The 17083-nt window shown below is 52.9% G+C and overlaps 8 protein-coding genes across 8 annotated transcripts; 5 read left to right on the top strand and 3 right to left on the bottom strand.

The window, feature by feature from the left end:
* Positions 1–487: 487 nt before the first annotated feature.
* On the bottom strand, positions 488–1542 carry N7532_003826 (SANT/Myb-like DNA-binding domain-containing protein; the record flags this gene model as incomplete). The annotated part of the gene is made up of 5 exons (XM_056616320.1): positions 488–529; positions 619–702; positions 761–910; positions 983–1397; positions 1538–1542. The coding sequence occupies 5 exons, from the start codon at positions 1540–1542 to the stop codon at positions 488–490; spliced, it is 696 nt and encodes a 231-aa protein (XP_056476677.1).
* A 1011-nt stretch (positions 1543–2553) lies between these two features.
* Positions 2554–2826, bottom strand: N7532_003825 (uncharacterized protein; the record flags this gene model as incomplete). Its single annotated transcript, XM_056616319.1, has 1 exon — positions 2554–2826. The coding sequence occupies one exon, from the start codon at positions 2824–2826 to the stop codon at positions 2554–2556; it is 273 nt and encodes a 90-aa protein (XP_056476676.1).
* A 1651-nt stretch (positions 2827–4477) lies between these two features.
* Positions 4478–5587, top strand: N7532_003824 (ER lumen protein-retaining receptor; the record flags this gene model as incomplete). Its single annotated transcript, XM_056616318.1, has 3 exons — positions 4478–4577; positions 4660–4970; positions 5033–5587. The coding sequence occupies 3 exons, from the start codon at positions 4478–4480 to the stop codon at positions 5585–5587; spliced, it is 966 nt and encodes a 321-aa protein (XP_056476675.1).
* Positions 5588–8052: 2465 nt separating this feature from the next.
* N7532_003823 (uncharacterized protein) lies at positions 8053–9296 on the top strand (the record flags this gene model as incomplete). Its single annotated transcript, XM_056616317.1, has 3 exons — positions 8053–8157; positions 8248–9066; positions 9123–9296. 3 exons carry the CDS (start codon positions 8053–8055, stop codon positions 9294–9296), a joined length of 1098 nt encoding a protein of 365 aa, XP_056476674.1.
* A 1285-nt stretch (positions 9297–10581) lies between these two features.
* N7532_003822 (putative translation factor pelota) lies at positions 10582–11922 on the bottom strand (the record flags this gene model as incomplete). The annotated part of the gene is made up of 3 exons (XM_056616316.1): positions 10582–11226; positions 11290–11778; positions 11845–11922. The coding sequence occupies 3 exons, from the start codon at positions 11920–11922 to the stop codon at positions 10582–10584; spliced, it is 1212 nt and encodes a 403-aa protein (XP_056476673.1).
* A 772-nt stretch (positions 11923–12694) lies between these two features.
* N7532_003821 (aldo/keto reductase family protein) lies at positions 12695–13864 on the top strand (the record flags this gene model as incomplete). The annotated part of the gene is made up of 6 exons (XM_056616315.1): positions 12695–12766; positions 12831–12841; positions 12911–12968; positions 13027–13208; positions 13272–13641; positions 13709–13864. 6 exons carry the CDS (start codon positions 12695–12697, stop codon positions 13862–13864), a joined length of 849 nt encoding a protein of 282 aa, XP_056476672.1.
* Positions 13865–14139: 275 nt separating this feature from the next.
* Positions 14140–15324, top strand: N7532_003820 (uncharacterized protein; the record flags this gene model as incomplete). Its single annotated transcript, XM_056616314.1, has 1 exon — positions 14140–15324. The coding sequence occupies one exon, from the start codon at positions 14140–14142 to the stop codon at positions 15322–15324; it is 1185 nt and encodes a 394-aa protein (XP_056476671.1).
* A 754-nt stretch (positions 15325–16078) lies between these two features.
* N7532_003819 (alpha/beta fold hydrolase) lies at positions 16079–16960 on the top strand (the record flags this gene model as incomplete). Its single annotated transcript, XM_056616313.1, has 2 exons — positions 16079–16511; positions 16593–16960. The coding sequence occupies 2 exons, from the start codon at positions 16079–16081 to the stop codon at positions 16958–16960; spliced, it is 801 nt and encodes a 266-aa protein (XP_056476670.1).
* Between the last annotated feature and the right edge of the window lie 123 nt (positions 16961–17083).

The following is a 17083-nucleotide window of genomic DNA, read 5'->3' as shown; positions in this document are numbered from 1 at the left end:
AGGGTTCGGAGGTGGAGGAGGAGGGAAGTCGTCGCGGGGAAAAAAAGATCGGCCGCGATCTCGGCGGTTTTCCGTCTCCGCCCCGGGGTACGCAGATATCGACTCTTCATTCTATTTGTCTTGCTTTGAGCTACTTTCAGACTGGGAATCATGTAGTATTGATCAGGGAAAAATGGGAAATAAGATGAGAAAAAAGTATCCGTATCACTGGCACCCACGACAGCAATAACGCCCAGCATATAGAAAAAAATGGTAATGTAGATCAAAGTCACCCGCAATAAATAATGAAAAAAATCCAGATGAAAGAAAATAGACCATCAAATGAGACCAGATCGATAACTCCATCTGCTTTGTAAAACCAATGGCGAATGGCCAATGATGACACTTGCATCGCTGTGGAATTGCAATATCCGGGAGAATGTCAAATTCGTAAAAGATGCTTGGAAACAAATCGTCACTTCATCAATGGTCGTGGGACCGTCCGGCCTTACAGGTTCTTGAAGTGCTCTTTGGCATACTGTTCGCAGGCCTGGACACGAGTCAGGTCGAGATCGCGGCCGAGACCCGAGGTGGAGATCGCGGTGCCGGCAAGATATCTCCGAGTGGGAGTCGACTCACCTTCGCTGGCTTGCCAACCTTCTGTCCGATCACCTTCCATTTGTTCGCCTCGTATTCCTTGATTGCCTCGCGGAGTTTGATGGACTAGGCAATGTTAGTTGGCGGAGAGCGATCGGGGCAAGCGCGCGCAGAAATCATGTACCTCATCTTCGGCGAACTCGGCGTAGTGCATATCCTGGGGGAGTGAGGTGTCAGTAAAGCCGATGAAAACCCACATTGAGACAAGAGACCGGTGGGCGCATACCTTGTACCAGTGCTTCTTGACGCTACCTTCAGTACGCGTGGGGAAAGTCTACAGCGCGTCGCATGATGCTGGTTAGTTCGGACGATTACGCGACACGGATTTCGGGATGCGCGTGCGCACCTTTGCGATCTCACTCCAGCTGCGACCGGCGTCGCGCATTGTCTTCAGTCGCTGCTCCTCTTCGGCGGTCCATGGGGTGTTCGTGCGGCCCTTCTTCTTCGGGGTGGGCTCTACCGGGGGAGGCATGGGGCCGGGATCGCCCTCGATGGCACCCCCCGCCGGGTTCATCGGCGCGGCCATCATGGTGGATGATCCGGGGGTGGGAGATGGTGGACGTTTCCGCGATGTTGTTGTCGGTTGCTGCGGTTGCGATTGTTGCTGCTGTTGAGGTTGATGCGGCAATGGCGCCGTGGGGATTGGGATGCCTTCGAAGGTGGGCACGCGGTGGAAGGGGTGGATTTGTTGTTGAGCGAGGAGATGCGGCGGGGCGCTGGTGGTGGCCGAGGTTTTGATTCGCTTGGAAGTCGGAGGGGAGCTATCAGACGAAGGGTGTCAGTATTCAGACCGACAGAATCAGGCAGTCACGCAACGCGATGAGCACAAAAGAAACGCGACCCAGTGCCCCGGCCCAGGTCTCCCTCCCGACGGAGCAGAGATCACAGACGAGGGACTTACGACATGGTGAAAGACACACGCAGTTCTCAATCACGCTGTGCCGATTCATCTGTACATACACAAAGGCCGCGTCGGGGGTTAGCAGATCTGCTACAGGCGCGCCTTGGGGGGGGTCAACTGGCAACTTCTAGGAGGCCTCGTTACACTAAAAATGACACAGGCGCATCCCAGGCAGACCCAGATCGGACCAGGGAACAAGGAGAGGTCGAGAGCCTTTCGGCAGGGCGCCCTGACCGGAGCGTTAAGTGGTAGAGGTTGTCGAGGGGGTGGGAGAGGGCCGTTGGGCCTTGGGGACGGGGATGATGGGGTGTGGATGGATGGAAGAGGATGAAGGGGGGGGGGGGGGGGGGGGGGGGAAGGAAGAACGGAGACGGGGAGAGCTCACAGATCAAAATCGCATGGTCGAAGCGTCGAATCGGGGACCTCGAATTCCTCCGAGTACGGGGAGAACATGAGGCTGGAAGGGGTGGGAAAGTTGACAAAAGAATGGGATGAGGGGGGGTCCGACTGGGGGGTGAGAGGAGAGAAGGTTACCGGAGGGAAGAGTGAGAGGAAGGAGAGAAAGTGAGCGGGGATGGAGTCACCTCATATCCAAAAATGGGTGTAAACACCTCTCCGGCCAACAATAAAGTAGGCGGTTTTTTCTCGTTGCGGAGAAATCTGATTTGCGTGCATTTAGTTTTAATCTGCCTCTTTGGAATCTCTGTTTCGTGATTTGCGCTGCGGATGATCTTCTGTTGTGGTGGTTCTACTTAAAGTGGAGGGGGTCGCTGGTCTAGGCCCTCCCTCTCTTTTTGCCCCCGATGCTATACACAAACATACAAACATGCCCCAAGAATTACCCCCGCGCAGAACATGGGGAGTGAAAAAAAAATTCTGGGGGGATGGTGCAAAATCTTGAAACTTCTCCAGAGATCCCCCAAATCTCTAAAAAAATAAAAAATAAAAGAAATAAATTCCAATTAGACGAATCTGCTGCTCCTCCGGTGCATTCCACCACCGTTCGTCCACTTGGCCTAGGAACCGATGCCGGGCAGGGGCCCTTCCACAAATGGGCTCGTGCTGCGCTCCAATTCGGCTGGCGAGCCCTCTTCAGAAGCAGGATGGGCCACGTCCGGCAGCTTCCATGAGACATTTAGGCCGAAGAGACCCGCGAGTGGCCTGTTCCAGAATCCGGTGACCCGGCGAACTCTCACAACCCGTGCAAGGATGACAGCAAAGGCCCAATGACGCCCCGGACGGCCTATTGCAAAGACATCCAATGGCCCGGGAGCTCGAGCCGCAACCATGTCTGCTTTCTTGAAGCCTGTCTCCGTCCAACCCGAGACGGCACGGGTTAGGTCAAGCCACAGGAGGGTTTCGTGTGCCAGCCACGCCTTCTCCCCTCTCCCCGTTCTGCCACCCGTCCGCTGCCTTGCTGCTGCTGGCCTCCGTCGCCGGGGAGAAGAAAGAGGGGTGGCTCCTCTTCCACATCAGGTCTCATTGGATCTGTCCCCTTCCCGGGGAGAACGTGGTTCATGGGGCGCGGTGGTGTGCGTCTTGAAACATGGATGCTTAAACGGAGATCATCCGTCAATCGTGGATGGCGATATGGCCTCCTGCACTGTGTCGGACGAGGCCAGAGGAAGAGATAGAGACGCGATGTGGGCTCCCCAGAGCAATTTTATTCGACAATTGTGCCAATGAAATGCGTGGGTAGAGCGCGCCGCGCTGCAGTCATGAATGTCGAGCCAGGATGGTGCATTCTTGCGAGGCAGCGTGGCTGCCACTTGCATCAGGAGGGGATGAAATAGCCGTGATCGTTATGAAAGCCACTGAGGAAGGCGCGTTCGCATTCCAGTCTTTTGTCGCGTGGTTGTTGCCGCAACCGAATCAGAGGTCATCTTATCAATCAATTCAGATACCGTCAGATCATGTGTTAGCGGACCAGGGTAGAACCCCGTCGCAGTTTGGTTCTGAGATTCTTTTGTGTGATCACGTCCTGGCGTGAGCCTTTGCTCGTCTGGTCTGTTTGGGGCCTGCTCCTTGCTGGCAGCATGTGGACATTTGCGAGCGTTGCAACCTTTTAGATCTATTTTTTTAGAGGTTATAGCAGCATCTTACAATTGGTTCGAAATTTCCAGCTGAGATTAGATTCTGAAATCCAGGTCGCCAGAAATTGCGTTGAAGAACAATGGGATTGTTTTCCACCTCACTGCCCAGCCTATATCGGAGGTTGCTATTGTTGAAGTACCGGATCTACAGCGACGGAGGTACCAAGAAGTCACGGATTCTCACATGTCACCTGAAAATTCAGACTTCGGATAAAAAGAAAACAGCAGAACGGGATGATGATTCAAATTTGTCTACTTACATACATTAGTATGGATAGTGTCTCCTACCGAAGTCAGCCTTGCCCCATTGTTACAGAACAGAACAGGTCCGCAGGTAAATCCTTTGCCGTGTTGGTGATCCACATCTGTGTCTCCCCACAAAATATACATATCTCTGTGAGGTAGGCAACAACCCCACATGTCAAGTACTAAGAGACATGTGATTGAGATATCAGGTAAAACAGCGATGTCGATCATCAGGTGACGGCAATCCTTACTCCATGGCATGCCTGCTACCAAATCATGAATCAATTATTTGCACCTCAGCGCTTTGGCAATCGCAGTTTCAGCGACACCTCAGGTGTCGATGCTGACGTCAAACCTCACGTGAGGACACGCGGCCCGAGCTCCCAAACGTGGAGCTCCCCCAAGAGCTGAGCAGTGTTGCTTCCTCCATGTTAGCTGTCCTCCCAGCATTTTGACAGGCAGGGCCGTGTACTGAACCTGACAGCCGCGATTGCAATATTGGACCGAGAGCGTGTTTGGACGTGGCCCTTGTTGCTCCAACAACCTTTGATCGGACTCGACACCTTTCATTTCCCCGCAAACCAGCCATCCCTGCCTCACCATGGCGGTGTTCAATGTTTTCCGAGTCGCGGGTGATCTTTCCCACCTGGCATCAATCTTTGTGTTGATGTGGGCCATCCACAGGAACAAGAGTGCTGAGGGTAAGTGGTCATTGTTTGTTGTGCCATGGTTTCGTCCGATCAGGCGAGAGAGACTGCTGCTGACCCGGAGCTTGTCCTGCAGGTATTTCGCTCCTCACGCAATTACTATATGCCCTCGTCTTTTTCACACGCTATCTCGATCTGTTCTCCGGTGAATCATGGACCTTGATAGGCCCTGCAGGGTCTGCTGTACTATGGAACACCCCCTTGAAGATCTTCTTTATTGCCTCATCCTTCTACGTGATCTATCTGATGATGCGGGTCTATCCTCGGACAAGAGAAAGGGAGCGTGCTTGGAAGCTGGGTACGTGGTCGGTCATTGGATCGGTGGCCCTGGCCCCGATTGCTGTACTCATTGAGTATAGCAGATTCCCCTCGTTCTGGGTTGTCGAGGTAAGAAAGGGACCCTTGCGTTGAGATGCGCTGTATTGAGCTTTGTACTGACCAAAATATAGCTTTTCTGGGCCTTCTCTATCGTCTTGGAAGCGGTGTGCGTGTTGCCTCAGCTTCTGCTCCTTCGCCAGACCACTGTTCCCACCGTGATCGACTCTTACTACCTCGCATGCCTTGGCTCCTACCGAGCACTCTATATTCTCAATTGGATGGTGCGAGGCTTTGGGTCGGAGCACCATTGGGATCCCATTGCGTTGGTATTTGGTATCATCCAAACCGCTTTCTATGTTGACTTTGCCTGGGTGTACTACTCCCGCCAGCGCGTGAAGTTGCGCAACGGTGGGGTGGTTGACTCGGATGATTTCAGCAAGAGCTGGCTCGTGAATCGTGTCGTGAACTTCCGTGCCCGGCGCACGTCGACCGACGAGGAGCAGTACCTTCGGGAGGACGAGATTGAGGGAGATGGACGGACCAACACTAACCGATGGGGTGTCCGTGGTATCTCTGTCGCGGCCGATGATACTCTGGACAACTCTGGTCGTGGAGAAAACCACGACGATGGTCTCGAAGGGCTCTCTGACGATGATCTTGATGCTGCTCCGGCCCGTGGCCATTGAGCGTCACGTCTCAGCTCCACAAAAAGTCCTGACACGAAGTTATTGGGCGGGGAGAATTCAATGTTTTTTGTTCATGCTGCCATGTCTGTTGTTTCCCTTGATCTCGACTGTCTGATTCCTTGATTTGATACACTGTATGAAGCGAGCGATGCAAATCTGCCTGGGCACGGGCCGTGGCCCATTGGGTCCATCCGAGCCGTCAATCTACTACTGTGATGTGAGAAGAGCATGTATGTCATTTAGCCAACTTTTGAGCTCCATGGGAGCGGGTCCTTGCCAAGTTTCCACGGTGCTACGCACCCGTCTAAATGTCTCATTGCGACTGTGGCGTCGCACAGATCGTGCAATCGTACGACTCTGCTGTGATTTGGCCCCAGATATCCAGGAAACAAGGGTATTACTCCTTATCCGTCGTGCATACCATAAAGTAGGTACCTCCCATCACCACATCACCTGACCAACAACGGTGTTTCGCAGGTCCAATTTTTTTTTTTTTTTTTTTGGACCCGTTGAGCTATTTTTTTCCCCTGCAGAGACAAGGCGAACCCTGGGGGATTCGATCTGATGCAGAATTCTAGAAGCTCGCCGAACAATTTGCATGACCGTTGACATCACTCTCTGTCATCCCCTGAGTCCTTTGTTTACCTACCGTATTGCATTTCATACAGTAGAGCACCCTCCGCACATCCCACATCGGATCGACCGTGGAATTTGTCATGGACCACGCGGCCGATCGAGCACGTCGAGACCACGATCGAGACCGATGAGGGGTTGGAGGGGCGCTTCGGGGGTGGAAGCTAGTCCGTCCACGTAGGAGCAGCGAAAGACCGCTCGCGATGTGGCAATGGCACAGGTACGGAGGTGGGGGATCCCCCCAAAATCGGCAGTTCGATTTACGCCTTGCGGCTAGTCAGCGCGAGCAACAGTGGGGCCCCCTGCCAGCGCTTAACCAGCGGTCCTGAATACTCCGGCACAAGCCACGGCGAGCACCGCGCGCGGGTGCAGGTGCTTTCAGCCTCACCGGCCAGAATTACTAACTCCTATCCAGTCAAGAGCCGCCTCGGTACGCCCATGGCTCTCCTGCAGGGACCCTGGATGATGGATCACTTGGGCGCCATCCTAGGCGTTCTCGTCGACCCTCTCCTGTGCCGACGAGCCTGAGGAATCTGGAAGGTACTCCCCGTGGAGTCCCTTGTGAGGGTAGATACGAGTCGGATTTGCCTTGGGCATTCGAGATCTTGCAATCAGTGGGACGGGTGGGACGCGGTGGAGACTACCCGGCCGGTCAGAAGGATAAACCAGCAGGACAACCTTATCCGAAACTCCTCAGTACTCAGTCCTCAGTCCTCCGTCCTCAGTCCTCCGTCCTTTATCCTCCACGATCCTGAGGGCGTCTATTTAGAGTACACACGATTGGGCGCAGACGATGACGGGTGGACAACGTCACCAACAGCACAGCAAGATGCGATGATCCGCTGCGTACCTACCATCAGGTGCGGCGTAGTGTCGACGGGGATGGATCCTGTTCTGCGGCGAAGATCTGGAATGTCCCAATCCCTCGAACTCCTGCCTGTGCACCAGCCAGACCCAGCATGGCCGTCGCAAATTCCTCCGGGCCCCAGCGCTAATCACTGTCAATTTGGCCCTAACGCTCCACTCCGGCGTCCCGGGTGCAATCACTACGTGCGATCCGGCAAGGCGGTCCCGGCCCTCTCCACCCTTTGGACGGCCCCTACATCGCTCACTAGTCTTCATGGTTATTTGATTTTACTTTCCCCGATTTTCAACGCACTCACTCAGCATGTGGAGAACGGCCGAGTTGCAAGTCCTTCATCATATCCGGTCTGCACAGTCGTATCCACCGTCGCCGGTGGTGGGTGCTTGGGGGCCGAAATGGATATCGAACTATTGGATTCGCAGGCGCTTAAATATAGGCCCTCGACGAGCCTACACCTTCTCTCCCCCGAGCGCTTCGATGCAGCACATCCGTTGGCGGTACTGATTCGATTTTCTGGTGCACTCTGAGCCTATGGTTCCCCAAGTCCAACTGCTTGTTCGTCCTGCCTCGCGAGGCATTCCGGCGTGGGCTGTGATATCTCTCAAATTGCGTCTAGATATGAGGGGAATTTGAATCTATATCTTGTTGCCCTCTTCCCCTTTCAGCTCTCGCTCAGCACTCCTCATTGAACGTTGCTGGAAGAGATCTGGAGGCTTTTGTATCGCTTCTCGTGGGCATCTCGGCTTTTTAACGCCTGTCTTGTTTGTATACACGCCGTCTCTGCAAACCCACCACCCACCGTTTGGTTCCAACCGCCGCACTCGTACGCCGACTCCTGCACGGAGTGGTTTCGTGTTTCATCTTCTGCCACTTCCGCCTCCTGTCCCAATCAAGTGCACTCTGGGCCGCATAATCCAAAACATCAAAACGTGCTTTCATGGTTCTTCCCGCACACCAAGTGAAGATCATGTCCTTCCGTCCAGGCCAAGAACTCCCCATTCCTACGTCTGAAGAAGAGATGCAAGGGTTTTACGAGCCCATTGGGCCTCCAGTATGGCCTGGCGTTGATGCAGTATGTCACTTTCCTGGCCCCCAGCCCCAACCCCTCGGGGGCCTATAGGTCTACATCATGAAACACGCAAGCTAAATCGGAAAACTTTAGCCTACATTTCAGACTGCTTTCATGGATGCGAACCATCAGTACTGTACAGATCCCATGGTTCATCCCAATATCCTCACGCCAATCAGTCTCCCAGACAGTTCATTTCGTCCTAGTCCGGCAGTCAACCATCAGGAGTACCACCCGCAGGAATCCTACTACATCAACGATCCTATTGCGCAACCGCAAGGTCTGGGAATCTCTGCACCATTCCCCAGTGAATATCCTCGCACTAGCGTTCCTAGCTCTATCAACTATGCATACGCTCCTGGTGATCTACAACAATATGGCCTGGGCTCGACGCCCAGTATGTCCCCGCAAGCTCCGCAACCAAAGCGTATGAAGCGCACAAGCTCGAAGACTCCATCACGCGACACTCCGATCAACATTCTTCCTCATCCGGAAGGCATGCAGCGCATGGAACGCGATCGCCAGAATAACCAGCCTTCGCCGCCGATCATGCCGCCCAGGACTCGGGCGCCCGGCCGGGGTCGTCGCGACCCGCAGGCGGAGGAAGAGGACGCCTTTGTAGAGCGACTGCGAGAAGAGCAGAGTGTTCCCTGGAAGGATATTTGCGACATGTTTTTTGAAAGGTTTGGCAAGCAAGTGACCCCGGCGCGGCTCCAAATGCGGCTGGGTCGTCGGAAGAGCAATCGAAAGGCACGGTGGGACGATGCCGATGTGAGTACGTTAACACGAAATGCGGCGTCCAAGGACCTTATGCAGCTCGTACTAATCAGTGGTTGCCTTGCTCAGCTACAGCTGCTGACCCGCGCCCATGAATCATGGGAACAAGAAAAATATCGGTTTATTGCAGACAAGGTAAGCTCCTCCAAGATGACGTGTCTGCCCCCCTCGGCTTCTCATACTGCTTTTAGATGAAAGAACTTGGCTGCACGAAAGACTATACACCTGAACAATGCAAATCACAACTGCGCATCCAGTTTATGGGAGACTTGGAACGAGGCTCGCCATCAGCCAAATCGGATCCTGCACCATCACCCAAGACATCTAATTTGCGTAAACGCCGGCGCCAATCACGGGAAGCATAGCATTTGAAACCGCAACTATTTCCTTTCTTTGCACGGCGGTCTCCCCTTGAATTGCAGGTTCTATTCCCCATTTTGCGAATGTTATAAACAGCATGAACAGCTCAGGAGTAGGGCGCATTCTGCACACGCATAACACATACTATTTATACACCATTCTGGATTTCTCAGTCATGTATTTTGAAGGTAGCATTTCCCCACAAACCAAAATCAGATACACCGAACCGAATCTTGATCGCCCACGCAGCCTGCAGTCCTTGCAGCAGAGCTGAAGATATACATAGAACCTGCACCAGTGTGCGACCAGCTCAGACCTCTGCCTGCAGCAGAGATAGGCAGTGCAACTCCTAACTCCTACCTTAGGGTACCCTCCCTAACTAAGTGCTTACTCTGCGGGCCAAAATGCCAGTCCAGGATGAATCAGGGACGCCACACAATATGGAATACGAAATAAAAACCCCCAATCATGAAAGTACAATTTTCCGACCTAGTCTACCACCCAAAGTACTACTAAACTAGTTTCGTAGACACTACATGTCATGGTAACATTCACCGACTAGAAGATGAGCACTGGCAACTACCTGCGTGAAGACGTTTGGCCCCAACACTTGCCACACCGTGGCTCCGCCCGCACCCGAGCACAGCAAGCACAGCCAGAGCTATTCCCCATCCAGAACACCTGCATTGACCCGCGACGGACAAGGGCCACGCTATGTTCGAATTAGTCAGTCTGGGGCAGCCTCGCCCGCGACTCGAGGGCTCGGGATCTCTCCGCGTTATACCCGTTTTGTAGATCATGAACGGCCTTGCTCTGGACCCCGAATTGCCCAGTTTTTGACTGTGCATTCCGATCAATTAACACTAGCACATAACACTAGGGGAGCGTTAGACCCGGTTTACTGCGGAATGCGATATTATTTTGTTGTTTGTGGGGAAACTCTGGGCCCGGGGCCGGATTTCGGACGTGGTCTCGCGTCAAAGAACAGGGTTTAGAGGTCCAAGTATTGTCCGTGGATGATTCGGGATGTAGTTCGAGTGGGAGACTAAATTGTCGCGATGTTCCCGTCAATATTCCTAAGAGAGTGTAGGGGGGTTTGCAAGGATCTCTTCTCAACCAGGGATTTGATTGGGAACCGTCACATTCATGGTGCTTGCTATGAATTTGAAAGTGATTGACGTTACATGTACGCGTAGCAGCTGTCCCAATCGACGGCCACTTCGATGGTATGCTTGAAAATGCGGTGACTCTATTTTCATGACTCATGTTTCATTATCATGCCTCTATTGTTCAAGCTTCATCTTCTGAATCCAGGTCCTCTTCAACGATGGGAAATGTTAAGAGTGCGGCAATACCACCCAGCCCATCAAGACGCTTCCCACTCTCATGGTCGGAACTAAGAATGCGGACTTCACCGCCCTCAACATGTCGTACACGGTCCACAAGAGATACCCAGCGCTTTCGCTCAGTGATATCTTGCGATCGGAATAGACGGTTGGACATGATCAGAATGCCGCCTCCGCGACCAACGGCACCCTGGTCAACTGCAGACTCAACCTCGCGTGGACCGTAGGTCGCTTTGTTAGTCTCCTTTCGAAGCTGATCCAAGAAATCATCCATCAGCTTGGTTTCGCGAGCGTACTTGGTGTCGGACAAGAGGTTTTTGACTGCCGGGGATTGGAGCACCTCTGACAGAGAGTTTAGGTAGCCAGAGGCCGAGTGTACAACCACGACACTGGGAAGCAGTCGCTTCAAACCAGGAGTTGACGTAGCTTCAGCTTGGATGTATTTCTGGAATCCGGCAGCAACGAATCCCGGGGAGGCAAGGAGAACAGGCCGTACAGATTCGTTGTTGGAGCCGGATGTGATGCTGGTATTGAATTCCATCTGTCGGAGAAGAGTGTCCAATGTCACACGGTAGAACTTGATCATCCCCTGTTAATGGAGTTAGTAAGGTATATTTCTTCAAACGTAATTTCCCTGGCAAGAACGACACACCTTATCGTGATCGCCCCCACCCTGCCGTTTCCGCGGCACAGACATCTCAACCTTCTGCTTCAATATTGTCTGGAACTGCCCAATAAAGCAGATATGCGCCAATCCCTCCTGCATGACGACAGCGACGGCCTCGGCACGCCGCTTACCACCCTCATCCACAGCATCTTTGAGCATCTCAACCGCAATACTATCCCACCCAACACCCTCGCCATTGGCGCCGACCACCTTCTCTAATGTAAAGTTGCGATTAAGCTCCAAGTCCAGAGTGTGAAATTGCCCGATTTTCGTGTGCGCGGTCTCATTCATGATCTGTCCCGAAACGTGCAGCTGCGAGCTTTGCGGGTCAAAGTCCAAGTTCTTCACGCGGATTTCGAGCGTGAGGTGTACACGCGCGGAGCTCGTGGAGCCTGTATCTTGCGTTGTTGTCACACGGCGAATGGCGCTGGCACGGAGGACGTCGCCTGGTCGGACTAGGTTGTATGCGTGCCACTATTGCAATCGGGTCTGGTTAGATAATGTGGCAAGATATGGTTGTTGGAGATTGGACGTACGTACCATATCTTCGGGCTCCTCGGGACACAGAGTGACCATCCCGGAGCCATTTTGCTCGATTTTGTTCTTGATGAGACGCATGTTTGGCGAGGTGGGTTTGTCTCGCCCAAGTTTCGTCCGATATGGTGGACAGAAAGGTCACGACCTCGGTGAGAAGATTTCGTTTAATTTGTGGGAATTGGTATGCGCTCTTTGGGGAGAGCTTCTCAGATGAGTAGGCCTGAATGGTAGGGCGGATTGACCTCGGTGGTCTCGTGGGGTGGTCAAATTGGAGGCTGCCCCGATTACCGCGTCACTGCCCCGCAGAATATTGTACTGCCAGTATCTACCGCCTTTGCAGCGGCCATCCTGCAAACACTTTCCAATGCCTGACGAGATCATTGGAAGATTGCCCACAGTCAGAGTAGTACATAATTGCTTTGTATGCCGATCGAGGCTTCGACGGAAAGGATTTATCATCTCACAATTCAATTCATCAAGAAGCGTCTATCAGTCTAATAATCAGAAATTCGATGCTGGTAAGCTTGAGCGTAGCCCAAGTGATTTTAGAATGGGATAAGATGGACGCATGTTGACCAGAAGCCGACAATGAATCCGTTCCAATCATATTCGCACGGTCGCCATCAAAAAAATAAGCGAACATTCGCTCGAATCTGAAGGTCGTACCGAGCCTTCCCCTGAAGGTGACCAAGTAATTAATGGGAAAGGAGAGACTCGGCGCGAAAGTAGCCGAAGTGGGCCGTCAATTTTTATCAATCAGTGCGATCAGATTACGTTAAGGTTGCACCTCCAACATTCTACTTACGGCCGGTACCTTGCTTTGCACCCCTGTTTGATTACCAGAACCGCAAATATGGCCGGGCTTTCTCTTCAGTCTACATACCAGCTGACCTCGGGCCACTACATCCCCAGGGTTGGCTTTGGCGTAGGTGCCCCCGCGCCTGGCGTGTCGTCTGATCCAAAGTTAACATTTCACCCCGCTTTGCCAGGTTTACAAGACGTAAGTCGCCACATTGCAATTCCACTCTGTGATTCATTGCTGGCATCCTCTGACTCTATTCTATATTAGTCCTGCTGATGTCACCGAGAAAGTGGTCCTCAAGGCCCTGGAGCTGGGCTACCGCCATGTAAGTGTTGCGCGCAAGCGAATAAGGGTACGAATGTTCCGGCTGACGACCTTTTCAGATCGACTGCGCCAAAATGTACCAAAATGAAGCGGAGAGCTGTAACGCTATTCGCAACTCCGGACTTCACCGGTCGCAGATCTTCTACACGAGCAAGGTCCCCAGCACCAGCATGGGCTACGAGAAGGCGAAGCAGGCTATTGCAGAGAGTATTACTGCCGCTAACATTGGCTACATTGACCTGTATGTGAATTCGACCTATCGCATTTGGGAAAAGTGTGGAATATAAGCTGACGATTTCACCAGGATGCTGGTCCACGCACCCTACGGCGGTAAGGAGAGCCGACTGGGTACATGGCGTGCTCTGGTCGAGGCCCAGAAGGCGGGCTACATTCGGTCGCTTGGTGTTTCCAACTACAGCGTCCAGCATCTCGACGAGCTGGAAGAGTACATCAAAAACGGAGGTGGTGGTGAGATTTCCGTTGCCCAGTATGAGATCCACCCTTGGTGTCCGCGGGATGATATTGTGGCGTGGCTGCAGAAGCGCTATGTCATTATCCAGGCGTATGCGCCTCTGGTGCAGGGAACTCGTATGAAGGATCCCGTTCTTCAGAAGTTGTCGCAGAAGCATGGCAAGAGCCCCGCTCAGATTCTGGTCCGTTGGAGTCTGCAGAAGGTACGTGAATGGCCATATTACCAGATATCGCTTATGCTGGTAGATGGGAGAACTGACGATTGGTTAGGGATATATTCCTCTTCCCAAGTCTGTTACCGACTCGCGCATCCTGGAGAACGCGCAGATTTTCGATTTCACCCTGTCGGCGGAGGACATGGCGAATTTGACGCTGAACGAGTATTCGCCCGTGTCTTGGGACCCAGTCCGCGACTGCAAGCTGTAAATACGTGCACTGGGACCGTTGTAAATAGCTTCGTTAGACATTTGATAGATATAGAAATAGACCCCTAGTGCCAGGCGGCATTGATGTGGTGTACTTGTCAGCTGATTTCCTAGGCGGAGGACCCTAAAGGGGCAGTCTGTTGATCTCGGCACAACGTTATCCCCGCCGAGCAACAAACCACTCGAACCGAAGCAAACATCAACTCCACGACCGACAAATCGCGTACCTCATGACCGCACAATCGGCAGGCAGTCGCCTTAACGGTTGCCTTCACCATGCCGGACGAGCCTCGCCGTATCATCATCGAAAAGTCCAGCACCGTTCGGCGCCGGTACCAACGCAGCAACAAAGTGAAGAAGTTCACCGCTGCTGAGCTCAAGCGCATGGAACGCGAAGAGGAACTCAGCCGCAGAGCCAAAGCCATACGCGAAAAAGAGAAGAAACGAATCGCAAACAAGAAGAAAAGGGAGGAGCAGGAGCGGGAAAGAAAACGTCTTGGCCTGCCCGACCCTAATGCAGCGAAGATCCCTGCCAGTCAACCACTGCTGTCGAACTTCTTGGGACTCGCCCGAAAACCCCCACTTGCCCCTGAACCAGCGCCGGATTCACCTCAGGATAAAATCGATACCGACACTGATACCGAAAATTTGGCAGGAGACACGGAGGCAGACACGGAGGCAGACTCAGAAGGACCGGACGCATCGAATGCGGAATTAGAGAAAGATCTATCCGAATTCCAGGAGGCGTCAATACCCCAAGAACACACTGGAGAGGACAATAATAACGATACTACCAAAAACACTGGCTCAATTGATGGTTTCGACGAAGGATTGGAAAAGGACCTATCTTCTATTCAGAAGGAGCCTATACTCCAAGCAGCCATTGTAAATGGTATCAAGGATGACGGTGGCAGCGACATGGATCTGTTCGATGATTTGGACAAAGAATTGGAAAACGATTCACCTTGTCTCAAGAGGGCGACCGCATTGCAAGAGACCACTGTGAATGACGCCGAGAACGATGATGGCGGCGACACCGATCAATTTGATGATTGGGATGAAGAATTGCAGAATGACCTTTATTGCCTCCAGGATGCAGGCATCCCGGACAAGGATATAGTCGGTGGGACTGCAAATGGCACTTCAAATGTACCATTAGCACAAGATAATGATCGAGACGATGACGAATTCTCAGACTGCTCGGCATTTGACGATGCGAACCTCATCCAAGCAGCCGATACGGTTACGGCCTCGTCCTTTGCACAGAATGATAGACAGAAGAACCATTTACATTCACCCTCCAAACCCGCCGCTGCCTTGCATCCGCCCTCGAGCATTTGTCCCAAGCCAACAGCGCCCCCGTTGCTTTCAACTGGAAGTTCCTTCTACGACGACACTGCGGACTACCTCGAGGAAGTCTTTGCGCGCGGGACCGGCGATCCATTCAGCGAGCTCTTTTAGACCGGTTCGCAGACCATCGCTTTGCCATTTCATCTTGCATTCCGTCGACCACATTTGGTCTTTGGATAGAGCATTACAATTGTCTCGCTCACACTATTGGCTGTCCATACTTTGGCTGGTTTATAATAGCTGTCTGCACGTGAAATCATTGTGCCATGCCATACATGAAATCGATACCCCAGCTTCTCCTGGAGAGGTTTATGCCCATTCGGACCAGTAGATGAGGCTCACATGAATCTTCCAATCAAATGCCACGTTATTTTCAAGTGTTCAGACTATTTGCATTTTTTGGTATTCAATTTGTACGCCATCGAAAACTTGCGACTGATAAAGTAAAGCCCCCGAAATGGAGCTAACTGGAAAAGTCTCGGGGCATTTCGATATGATCGGCTGCGAGCCGACGGTCGGAGGGGCGCATCCGCCCTCATCGGATACCGCCATACGGTGCCCCTCATTCGGCTTTGCGCTTGGCAGTGTAGGGGGTAGTGCGAGCTGATCGAATACGTTAATCCCGACGGATAAAGCGGACCCTGCAGAGAAAACGAGAGAAGAACCGACAAGTCAGATGAACAAATGAAAACCAGGGCGCCGGCCTTATCGGCAATGACGATAATCGCTCCAGCCGCGGCCACTTGAGCATAGCCTAAGGTATAGTTCGGTCTCCATTCGAGGGAATTTGCGCTCTACACCTACCGACTCGATTCATTATTTCTTGGGGGAAATTCACATCCTCATCCGAAAATCAAGACTAAAGATGCCTTTCGTCCAAGCCAACACCCACCGTCTCAACTACGCCGACTCCCACCCGGACGGCGCCCCGACAAACGGCCACACCTTCGTCTTCATCCACGGGCTGGGCTCCTCACAGAATTACTACTACCCCGTGACTCCGCGTCTCTCAGAGAAGCACCGCTGCATCACCCTCGACACATACGGCGCCGCCCGCTCACCATACACCAATGATGCCATCTCAATTCCCAGCATCGCAGACGATGTCATTAGCGTGTTGGACGCGATGAAAGTCCCCAAGGCGATTGCCGTCGGGCACTCGATGGGCGGGCTCGTGGTGACCGAGCTTGGATCGCGGTATGCCGATCGTGTCCAAGGTATCGTCGCCATTGGGCCGACACATCCTTCGGAGATGCTGGTGACGGTGATGGGCAAGCGAGCCGAGACGGTTCTGGACGGTATGTCCCTGACCTTGTCATCCCCCTTGAGACTGTAGAGCCTTGGCTATGTCGACAAGGTGCTAACTGATCTCAATCCAGCTGGCATGGAGCCAATGGCGAATACTATTCCTTTCGCGGCCGTCGGCTCCCGCAGCACCGCGCTTCAAAAGGCGTTCATTCGGGAGCTGGTCTCGGGGCAGGACCCCAAGGGATATGCGGCGCTTTGTCGCGCGATTGCGTCTGCGAGGCCGTCTGATTATGCGGCGATTACGGCACCGTTCCTGCTTATTGCGGGTGAGGAGGATAAGTCGGCGTCTATGGAGGGATGTCAGCATATCTTCGCTCATGTTTCTAGCCAGAGTAAGTCGCTTGAGGTGTTGAAGGGTGTCGGTCATTGGCATTGTATTGAGGCTGGGGATGAGGTTGGCGAGTTGATTGCCAAGTTTGCGGCGGGAATTTCTGTTTAATTGCAGCTACACTAGTAGTGTACTAGTACAGGTTGAGCAGCGACTACGCTATACAAACCAGGCCTTCAGAACCAATGAATATCAAGTACCGTCATATCTAAGTTTATGATTAGTTTAAATCCA

Source organism: Penicillium argentinense (assembly GCF_028826775.1).
Source record: "Penicillium argentinense strain IBT 30761 chromosome Unknown utg000004l_segment0_segment0, whole genome shotgun sequence".
NCBI classification, from domain to species: Eukaryota; Fungi; Ascomycota; class Eurotiomycetes; order Eurotiales; family Aspergillaceae; genus Penicillium; species Penicillium argentinense.
This window is presented reverse-complemented; position numbering and strand designations above follow the sequence as displayed.